Source organism: Galeopterus variegatus, unplaced genomic scaffold, assembly GCF_000696425.1.
Source record: "Galeopterus variegatus unplaced genomic scaffold, G_variegatus-3.0.2 Scaffold13760, whole genome shotgun sequence".
NCBI classification, from domain to species: Eukaryota; Metazoa; Chordata; class Mammalia; order Dermoptera; family Cynocephalidae; genus Galeopterus; species Galeopterus variegatus.
In genome coordinates this window covers 22,277-33,693 of record NW_007739871.1, presented here as the reverse complement: position 1 = coordinate 33,693, position 11,417 = coordinate 22,277, and the positions used below count along the sequence as shown (strand labels likewise).

General features: G+C 40.5%; 1 protein-coding gene across 1 annotated transcript in view; it reads left to right on the top strand.

Annotated features, from left to right (window-relative positions):
• Positions 1-701: 701 nt before the first annotated feature.
• LOC103581720 (mortality factor 4-like protein 1) overlaps positions 702-11,417 on the top strand; it is a 26,746-nt gene continuing 16,030 nt past the window's right edge. The window contains 3 exon segments of the mRNA XM_008563489.1: positions 702-717; positions 1,473-1,640; positions 5,706-6,229. Of these exon segments, the coding sequence (XP_008561711.1) occupies positions 702-717; positions 1,473-1,640; positions 5,706-6,229 (708 nt within the window).

Sequence of the window (11,417 nt, the reverse complement as noted above, 5' to 3'; positions counted from 1 at the left end):
ATCACCCTGATGCACCCATGTTCCAGGTGTATGGAGCACCACATCTACTGAGATTTGTACAATTTGGAGCAATGTTGGCCTATACACCTATGGATGAGAAGAGCCTTGCTTTATTACTGAATTATCTTCACAATTTCCTAAAGTACCTGGCAAAGAATTCTGCAACTATGTTTAGTGCCAGTGAAGTGGCCCCTCCTGAGTNTCAGATGTCAGCTTTTATTTTTTTAATCTCTGTGTGCGTGTGTGTGTGTGTGTGTGTGTGTGTGTGTGTTTTACTAAAATGGAGGGAAAAGGAGCTCTAAGAAAGTAGAACAGCCACTATATCCATTTCTCTTTCAAAAATTTCAGTGACACCTACCATCCCCCCTCCTCAAAGGCCCGATGTGGCACAGGACTGCAACAGTAGCTGTCTGTTTAGATGATAGGACAGCTGCCCATCTGGGTTACTGTATTATTAATAATTGTTTAATGACAGTAACAAGCACCATTTGTTAAGAGATTTAAAAATCATGTTTAAATCTCTTAACATGTCCAGAGTCCTTCCGGACTTCTGGACTGGAGAACATCCCTCTGGCCTGATTGGAATGATTCAGTCATTCAATAATATTTATTGAGCACCAACATATCGCCAGGCTCCATGCTAAGTGCTGGATTTACCGAGATGCATAAGATGTGGCCTGGCCTTCAAGGAGCTTTCGGACATGGTGGTGTATGATGGTGAGCCAGGCAGCCATCAAGCTCATTGTACTTGGGTCCTTATAGTGCTTCCTTTTCAGTAACGTGATATGCAGGCCTAAAGATTGAATCAAGTTGGACCGGTATGCTGGGGAAAACTGAAAGTTTATATGTTTGAGATAGCTCAATACTTGTACATACTCATATTTAACTGTGGAACTTTCACTCTGAAGTCTTATAAAGTGAGGGGTAGAAAAAGACACGTTATCATGAGTATCATATGCTATACAAGAGAAGTCCAAACAAATAAACTTTAGATGACTGAATCAAACAATTTACTTACAAAAAAGGTCGCCAATAACCTGAGAAGGACACAAGTTGAAATCACTTTTGCTCAAAGTCATAATGGCCAGAAAAATGACAATTTACTAATAAAGAGTACATATGATATAATACATTGTATGAATTAGAACTCTTATTAAGCTATCACAGGACTAACTTAAACTTATGGGTTCCTAGGCAAATGGGTTGCCTATTATATCTTTCAATCAAGCCCCAAACCACACATCTGCTTTAAAATTGGAAGTTTAATTTTACTTTGATTTTGACTCATGAGGGATAGATTAACAACAATTTGAATAATTTAGATTTACCTAAATTATGGATATAAAATACTATTTGTGAACTAACAGCATTTTAATATCAGACCTCATCAAACTTCATAAAACCAGATTGCAACATATCATGGTTGTAAGGACAATAGAAATGACATGGTGTCTTGATTTTCTTTTCAACAGATATGCGCACACAAATAAGTAATGCTGAGAAAGTATTTCTTGAGAAACTCAGTGAGAAGGAATATTGGGAAGAGTACAAGAATGTAGGAAGCAAACAACATGCTAAACTCATCACTTCTTTACAAAATGACATCAGTACAGTTAAAGACAATGCAGAGAAAATGTCAGGTCAGTTACAACAAAGCTAGCTCAAGTTCTGTAAAAAAATCTTTAGAAGACATGCATTTAGTGGAAGAAAAACGTGGGTACTCCATGAATCATTCATGACTCTCTGCTGTCAGAAAAAGAAGCTGTGAGCCTAAGGGTAAAGGTGGAGGGAGGCAGTAGAAAAGTGATCCCAGGACCACCTATGAAACTGAGAAGGGGAAGTAAAGGGACAGGTGCTGGTGGAGAAACCCTGTAACCAGCTGACTTCAAGAAAGAAACTTCATTCAGTGAGTGGTGTCTGTACTATATGCCTCTATGCCTGGGCCTGTAACAATCCCACTGGGGTATGAGGGTCCTGGGGCCAGGTTATATTAGAAATAATTCACCTGAGGCAAGCTAAGGCAACTTAGCCAAACTGGACAACCAGAATGATTATAGAGAAATGCCCAGGTAAATTAAGTTGTGACCAAAAAAAAAAAAAAAGAGAGAGAGAGAGAGATCAAACATGAGATGGGAAGTAGAGAGGGCATGGAGCAGGATGGCAGCAGGTGTAATGAAGCACCCCAGCAGTAGACCTGGACACCTATCTGTCTGTCACTGAGGCGAGGATAGTGGCTTAAAAGAACATCAGAGATGCAGAGACAGGAAAGTCATAGAATAAAATAAATGGGGGAAATCTGGCCCAAAACAGCACTGTGGTGGATGACAGTCCAGAACTCAGCTGGTGATGGTGCCCTGCATTGCAGAGGGGTTCCTGTGGAGTGGTTCCCATTATCCTCTGCCAGGGAGCCCTACTTCTAGACCAATTTTTATGTAAGTTTCTCAACTCAGGTAGTTTTTGCACCATGGTAGTAGTATAAATTTGGCCCCACATCAGTCTAAGCTTGGAGTTCCAATTTCTCAAAAGGTTTCCTCCTCAAAAGAAGAGAGTGAAAGTGTCAGTTTCCTACTCTTCTCTATCCCCCAGCCACTCAGATCCTCTCCGCAGAGAAAATCAATATTAACAGTTTCTTGTGTAGCCAGCAGAAATATTCTATGCATTTATCGATATATACATATATATCACAAATAGTATGCTACAGATATGATTTTTCACTTGCCTTTTCATGTAACAATATCAACATCCTTAGAAATCAGTACATATTAAAACTGCCTCATTCTTCTAGTGGCTATGTTGTTTTGTTGTACCATAATTTTTTAAAACAGTCCCTATTCATAAGCATTTAGGTTGTTTCCAGTCTTACTATTACAAGAATGCTGCAATGAATATCCTTACATATATTGTACTGTGATGAATATCCTTATATTTATGTCATTACACTTATGTGTATTTCTGAAGAGGAATGGCTGGGACACATAATCTGTTTATTTTTATTTTGGTAAATGTGGTCCTTTGTAAAGGTTGAATACCAAGTTGTACTCCTACCAGTGTCCATAGGGCTGCCTATTTTCCCACATCTTCAACAACAGTGGATGTATTCCAACTTTTTGTTCTTTGCCAGTCTTATAGGTAGAAAATGGTATCTTGTAGCTCTAATTTACATTTCTTTTATTAAAAGTGATGATAACTGTGTCTTTTCATAAGTTCAAGAGCCATATGAGTTTCCTTTTCTGTGAACCATTTGTTCACATCCTTCATCCATTTTCCATTTGTGTTGTGGTACTCTTTATACTTTAAGGAGATTAGCTCTTTATGATATAAATTGCAAGTATTTTTCCCATTTGTCATTAGCATTTTGTTTATGGGTTTTTTAATGAGGAAATTTGTACTTTTATAATGCCCAATTTATCAGTCTTTGATTTTATGATTTATAAGAATATGAATAAATTCTATAGTATTTTCTTCTTTTGTTTTCATATTTAAGTCTTTGTTTTTGTGTGAGATAAAAGTCTAACTTTATTTTTTCACCAGATGTTGAGATTTAAAAAGTTTTATTTTAATATCGTTCAACATCATTTATCAAATAATCCATTTTTACCCTACTGATTCAGTGCTAAGTTTATCATACTTTAATTTCCTGTACATATCTGGGTCTCTTTCTGTACTTTCTATTCTGTTCCATTGATCTATGTATTTGTGCATCAATATTATACTTTTTAAAAAGTTTTGTTCTGGTATGTTTTTAAAATTTTTAGTATTTTTGCTAGCATTTCTTCATTTTACATTTTTAAAGTAGGAAGAGTGATCTTCTCATATAAACTTAACCCATTATATTTATCAGAAATTTGGATGATTTATTTGAGTTGAAAATTTTTATGCTGTTGTATCCAACTTTGGGGTGGTAATAACATTTATATATTGAATTATTTGCTGGTCAAGTCATGAGGTATAGCAGAATTTAGGTGCCATGAGAAAATGGTTGCTATGGGATTGTCTTATTTGCCATTAGTTTTAGACACTTCTAACCATCCAGGTAGCAGCAGCCACTCTGTCCCGGAACGAATATAACACTTTGGGGTCCACTAATTGGACACACAGACTATGAACAGGACTCTTAAATCTATCTGAAGCCTTACTACCATTATCCCTTCTTTTTCTCCTACCTCTCTCCCTTCTACCCAGGCATTCTTTCTTCCATGATTTTTCTGGAATAGAACGAATGTAACACTTTGGGGGCCACTAATTGGACACACAGACTATGAACAGGACTCTTAAATCTATCTGAAGCCTTACTACCATTATCCCTCCTTTTTCTCCTACCTCTCTCCCTTCTACCCAGGCATTCTTTCTTCCATGATTTTTCTGGAATCCTCCTCCAACACCACGATCATGGGGTTTGTGTTAGGCTGCTTTACTTGCAAGGAACAGAGATTAACTCAAGCTGTTTTAGGGAAGTGGGGGTGTTTATAGTAAATGAAACAGGATATTAAAATAAAGCTTTTTTAAATCTCAATTTAAATTGAGGTGGCAATAAAATGGATGTCATGTATCGAAGTGAGATGAGAAACCACCATGTAGACTTGCAATATGGCAAATCAGAAAACCAGTTTCACCTTTTTGACCCCCAATTTCCAGATTATAAAAGAAATTGGAGAGACCAAGAGAAGATTGTTAGAAATTAGGGGACAATTTTTGGAAAAATCTGTTGGTGTGCTGTAAGTCCTGCACTTTCCCCCAAAGTAACAGGCAAAGGTAATTTCTCCTTCACCTTGAATCAAGATGAAAGGTCTTGGGCTGGCCAGTTAGCTTTCTTGGGAGAGCATGGTGCTGATAACATCAAAGTCAAGGATTTGAATCCCCATACCAACCAGCCACCAAAAAAAAGATGGAAGGTCTTTAACAAAACTCCTCAAAGAGTTGGAGTTGATGGGAGAAGGAGGAGGTGGCAAATCACTTATAAATCATGCTGAAGCAGGACCCAAAGCCTAAATTCCAGGAGGGTAAGTGAGTTCTGTGCTTTCATGGGCCTCTTCTTTATGAAGCAAAGAGTATACCGGTTGCTGTCTGGGTACAAGGGCTACTGCAAGGCTAATGCCAAGGTGATGTCGCAAATCCTACTCACAGCATCAATTGTCTAGCTCTTAATCCTGTTCGTGACGCCAATTGTAAAGCTAGGTGACCAGCTAGTTGTCGCAGCTCTTTTACCTGCCAATAATCCTGCACTGACTGGGCCAATGATTGAGCTAGGGCTGGGTCTGGAGCTCCCAGACCCCTCAAGCCCATTCACAGACTGGGTCACAAACCCTTCACACTCCAGGCTGGGTCGCCAGACCCCTCCACGCTAGGCTGGGTCACCAGACCCCTTCACGCAGGTCTATAAGCTAGGCAGCCAGCCACACAGTCCTTGGAAGCTGCAGGTCTGGAGAAACATGGCTGTGCAGGGCAGGCACCCAAGACAGTAAAAACCAGCCAAAGTGGTGCTGCCTTGCAGGTGCACTCACTCCATCCACATCCACAATGTTGCCGAACCACTCTGAACCAGCTCTGAGGCACGGGGAGCCTGACTAAATTGTTCCACTTTTCCAACAGTTGCCATAAAGGACAAACAAGTGAAATACTTGATACATTACAGTGGTTGGAATAAAAATCAGGATCAATGGGTTCCAGAGAGCAGAGTACTCAAATACATGGACGCCACTCTGCAGAAACAGCAAGAACTTCAAAAAGCCACTCAGGAGCAATATGCAGAGGGGAAGATGAGAGGGTCTGCCCCAGAAAAGATGACATCTGGTCTGCAAAAGATTCGAAGTCACCTAGAAATGAAGATGGTAGCAGTACCAGTGAGACACCTCAGCCTCCTTGGAAGAAAATGGCCCTGGTCGATCCTACTGTTGAAAATGAGGAAACATTTATGAACAGAATTGAAGTTAAAGTAAAGATTCCTGAAGAGCTAAAACCACGGCTTGTTGATGACTGGGACTTATTTACCAAGCAAAGACAGCTCTTTTATCTTCCTGCCAAGAAGAATGTGGACTACATTCTAGAGGATTATGCAAACTACAAGAAATCTCAAGGAAACACAGATAATAAGGAGTATGCTGTTAATGAAGTTGTGGCAGAGATGAAAGAATACTTCAATGTAATGTTGGGCACTCAGCTACTCGGCAAGTTTGAGAGACTTCAGTATGCTGAAATCCTTGCAGATCACCCTGATGCACCCATGTTCCAGGTTTTAAATTGCAAAAGAAAAAAGAAAACTCCTCAAATTATTCAATATGTGTCCCCTACAGTTTGGGGGACATTGAAGTCTACTTCATGACTCATCCCTGAGTAATCTAAGCTATCATGACTAACCATTTTGATAGCAGAACACAGAAGAGGTGGCTGCTCCCCTGGGCTAGGCCTGCACTCCAGAGGTTGTCAGGGCAAAGAGTGGAAGAGTGTTTCCTGTGGACCTGTTGTGAGAGAGAACTGGGGATCTATCATGACTAACCATTTTGATAGCAGAACACAGAAGAGGTGGCTGCTCCCCTGGGCTAGGCCTGCACTCCAGAGGATGTCAGGGCAAAGAGTGGAAGAGTGTTTCCTGTGGACCTGTTGTGAGAGAGAACTGGGGATCAGTTGTGTTAAATCTTGCCTGAGAGGGCTGACTGGAGGGAGGATGATAGTGCCCCAACAGAGAAACAGGGAGCCTGTCTATGTGTATGTGGATGGGGGATACTGAGAGCCAGGGGCCAAAGTAGAAGTTGTTACCGTCCTCCAAGGACAGAATGTCCCCTGCATCAAGGAAATGCAGGCGAAATATCACTTGAAAAGGAGAAAGTAGTTCTCTGAAGAACCTATAAAAACATTCCTATGAGAGGAGTCAGCCTTAAATTAAATACAGGCTAAGACCAGAGAGTGGACATGAGCTTGAGACAGTGTCAGTCAAGTGGGAGGTTTCTGGCCCTTTCCCATGCTCCCCTCTTCCCTTCAGCGCTGAGGGAGGAGGCATGGAAGATCACAGCAGAGGAAATAGCAGTAGGCCCAAGCTAGGAAAGGAGAATAGCCATAACTTTGAATTAAGTATAAAGTTTTAATTATTGTAATAGACTAGACATACTAACTACTTATTGGAGGAGATTTATTGCCACAAAAGAACCAGAAAAGTCATAGGCTCTGCCATATATCTTATTGAGAGGAAGTCACTAGCCTCACAGTATGAATTTTAAAGGGACAAGACAAAAATAGAGTTGCTTGACCTCCCAAGGCTCATGCTTGTTGGATGTAAATATAGCGACGAATGGGAGGACTGAAGACAGAATCAGAAGGCCATGGGACCCATCATGGCTCAAGGGAAGGCTTCTCCTTACATTTACCTCTCATGGTCTGTGACTGTCTCTCTCATGGCATCTCTGCTTTGCCCTGTGTGCCTATCCCCATTCTCTTCTTGCTTCCCACAGACCAATTCTTGCAGTATTCTCCAGCCCAGATTCTGAAGAGAGCTAGTAACATCACCTACCTAATCAGAGATAACCAAAGACCTTTGTCCATGCCTCCTCATGGGTCACCCTTCAGTCCCAGCACAAACTGTTCATTGGTCAGCTTTATTCACTCGCCACCCCTGATCCCTGGGGGGCAAGAGGAGAAAGCACCTAGAACTGCTTTCCTGAACTTTAGCTAGAAGGAGATGTTGGGATATTGGGTATAGAAAACGCAGACACTGATATGCCCCAGGCCGAGGCTATTTCTTCTCAATAAAAGGAAAGGGAACCTTAGGTTAGGTCCAGGATTAGAGAAAGTGCAAGATTATTGCAAGTCATTAGAAAATTATAGTCACAGAGTATTTTTATTTTTGTCCTTCATCAGGGGCACAGGACAGGGATCCTTAAAATTTCTCTGTACACAAAAGCAAATTAAAAGACTTGGGTTAAAGTCCACTTACAAAAAATGACATTATTTATTTGAATGTTAATTTGAATGTTAATTTTCTCATTATAAAATGAGAGTCCCTGGTTGATCTCTAAGAGGACTCACATTTCCAGCATCTGCTTTTCCAAGTCTTATCTAATCCTTACAAGTTCCTTTGGGTTAGATATAGTTGTGCCCAGTTTAGAGATGAGAAGTTAATTGTCTTAACCAAACTCACAAAGTTACTAACAGGATTTGAACCAGGTGTGTCAGACCCCTAAATTGATATGCTGCAAATAGACCTCCCAGCTCTGTGATTCAGTGAGGTAGGGATGGCTGTTTAACACAGACTGTGCCTAAAGAAATTGCGACCTGGCCAGTATTTCCACCTGCCCCTGTTCAGTTTTCTGCAGAGGGGACTGAAAGGAGGCCACCACCACAAGAGAGGACCAGCACAATGAAGCTGTGTAACACCCAGAAGTGAGAGAAGATTGCACAAGACTCCCAGCAATCTGTGGAGGAGTAAACCAAAACGGAGCCGGACATAACAAGGAAGGCAGAACAATGCAAAGCAAGCTTCAGCCAGTGTGGTTTGGGGTCAGTTTCTGAGAACTGACAACATTAGACCAGGCATCTGAGCAGCGAGGAATCTTAATGGCACAAAGTCATAATCTCGCAAGCTCCCGTACTTGCAGTGTCTCGAACTTTTATGAGAAGGAGACTTTTACATACCCCCATTCTCTTGGGCTACATTCACAAATGAATGGTTAATAATTGCTACCCAAAGCATCATATGAATCACAAAGGGTAACAATGTGAGATTTTCACATTCACCCATGTGGTGGTTACTCTGCTTTTAAGAAGAAAAATAGTCCACAGAATTTTATACGAAATTTGGAACAGAGTCAAATGTTAATAAAGCCTTTTTGGTATTAATATGGCAATAGAAAGAGCTACAACTTCAGTCAGAGGATATTTGGTAATCTTTTTTATGACTTAAAAACAGCAAAGAATTAATGTTTAATGCTATCAAGCTCCAGCTTTAATGGTTTCTTTCAGGTGTCAAGAATGTAAAATCCATTATAGTTAAACTCCTGATTCATTGCTACTTTTAGATTGACTGTTGTGTTTTGTTTGGGTAGAAGTTGCAAATAAATAACTAACATTAACCTGATGGGCTATGTCCTGAATTGGAAAAGAAATTCCATCAGAAATGACATTGGAAGAATTAAAATATTCAAGTGATTACTTCGAATGAGAGTAAGAAAAGTGCAGGTTATATAGATAAGCATATGCAGGTTGGAATACTAAAGACTTCCATATCTTATTCTCCAGTTGTCAAGTTAGATTAGTTCCCAAAACCTAATGAACTCTAGTTTATGAGCCACTGCCTCAGTCAAGTCAATTAGAGGCAGAAACTGGTCTTTCCCGATCCCTTTTCTAACTCCTCTGCAGCTTGGGAGAGCTCTCCTCCTCTTTTGACTTCCCCTTCCCCTCTCCATCAAAGCTGCCAATGACAAACCATCATTTGCTGCTGCTATCCTGGTGCTGAAGCCTCAGGTCACTGCCCACCAAAGACTTGCAGTTTACCAAATTTAATTTTCTTCAAAATATTTTTCAATATCTATTGTGTCCTAGGGACACAGTAATAGGAAAATGTGGAAGAGAAGTTTTTACTTTCTGCTCTCAGAGTTTTCAACTAATAGGGGAAACAGTTAAGTCAGTACAAATATAGATGAGGGCTTGACTCTTGCCCAGCTCCCCGGCCCCCTACTTCCTGCAGTAGATGCCTTAGTTTGGCTCCTGGTTCATCAAAAGACCAGAACTGCAGATCTCCTTCTCTATAGCACAAGATCCCTGAGAATTCTGCTTTGACTACCTTGGTCTATGAAGAAAATTTTCCCTTTGCAAAAAGGTTCTAAATGGCAGTTAAGTTCTAGAACACTGTTAGTACAATGTTACAGAGCGTGTTAAACAGGCCTCTGTAGACTTGTCCAGAGATGTAGCAAACATGATTTTCAACATCATTTGTATGAGAAAATACCTTCTGATTTTCAAATAATTATTCTGCAAATGTTATAAATAAAACACAATTAATGGGGGTATATAACATAGATGTTATAATAAAACACAACTAACTTTGATTATTCTCAGATTGACTCATTTGGAGTAGTACAGTTCCCTCGCGTTTCACATTGCTGACTGCTTTCCTTTATTCAGTCTCTGCTTGAATGTTACTTCCTCAAAAACACTTTCACTGATCACCCTATCTAAAATAGAGAAATTTCATTTTGCTTCATCACACACATCTCCCCCGGAAATATTATTTACTTCTTAATTATGGTCTGGCCTCCCCGTTAGAATATACATGTCACAAGGACAGGGGTTTTTGCCTGTCTTATCAGCAGTATGCCCGTTGTCTTCAATAGTGTCTGGCATATAGAAATGGCTTAATAATTATTTGTTGAAAAGAAGAATGGACAGGGCCGGCCCTGTGGCTCCCTCGGGAGAGTGCAGTGCTGGTAGCACCGAGACCACAGGTTCGGATCCTATATAGGGGTGGCCGGTGCGCTCACTGGCTGAGCTTGGTGCAGACCACACCGGGCGGAGTGTTGTGATCCCCTTACTGGTAAAAAAAAAAAAAAAAAAAAAAAGAATGGACAAACTAGATCTTATTTATCCAGCTTTATTTCTCTTTATTCTCTAAAGCAGCTCTAATGTCATTGTGCCTCATTTTCCTTAAAAAGGGGTGTTGAGTATATGATCTCTAAGCATCTTTCAAGGCCTAAAATTTTATGATTCTTTGCTCTCTCAATAATGACATTTATGAGTGTATTAGTCCATTTTGCATTGCTATGACAGAATACCTGAGACTGGGTAATTTATAAAGGAAAGAGGTTTATTTGACTTATGATTCTGGGACAGCTGCACCTGGTGCGAGCCTCAGGCTGCTTCTGCTCATGGTGGAAAGTCGCAGGCAGCCGGCGGGTACAAGCAGATCACATGGCGAGAGGAAGCAAGAGAGAGAGAGAGAGAAGGTGCCAGAGTCTTTTAAACAACAGCTCTCATGGGAACTAATAGAGCAAGAACTCACTCATTACTCCCCCCACCCCCAGGGAGAGCATCAATCCATTCATGAGGGATCCGCCCCCATGAATCAATCAGTTTCCAACACTGCCACATTGGAGATCTAATTTCCACATGAGTTCTGGGAGGACAATATGTCCAAACTCCATCAATGAGCATAAGAAAATCTGGAGAGGATAGAGAATCCTGCAGTTCATCTCTGGCCTCCATTCTTCCTCTGAGCCTAACTTAGAACCAGGTCTAACACTCTCCTCTCATTGTCTTTCCTGCCCCAGGAAACGCATAAGAAAAATAATGGAAATCTAGTTTAGATAATCAGATGTACAGGATGCTACTGAAGCAGATAATAAAATCTTTATATTTCTGTTGTGGAATCATAAGTTGTGTGATATGACGGATCGACTGTCGCACAAATCCCGAAGTGTTTGAAACTCTCCCTT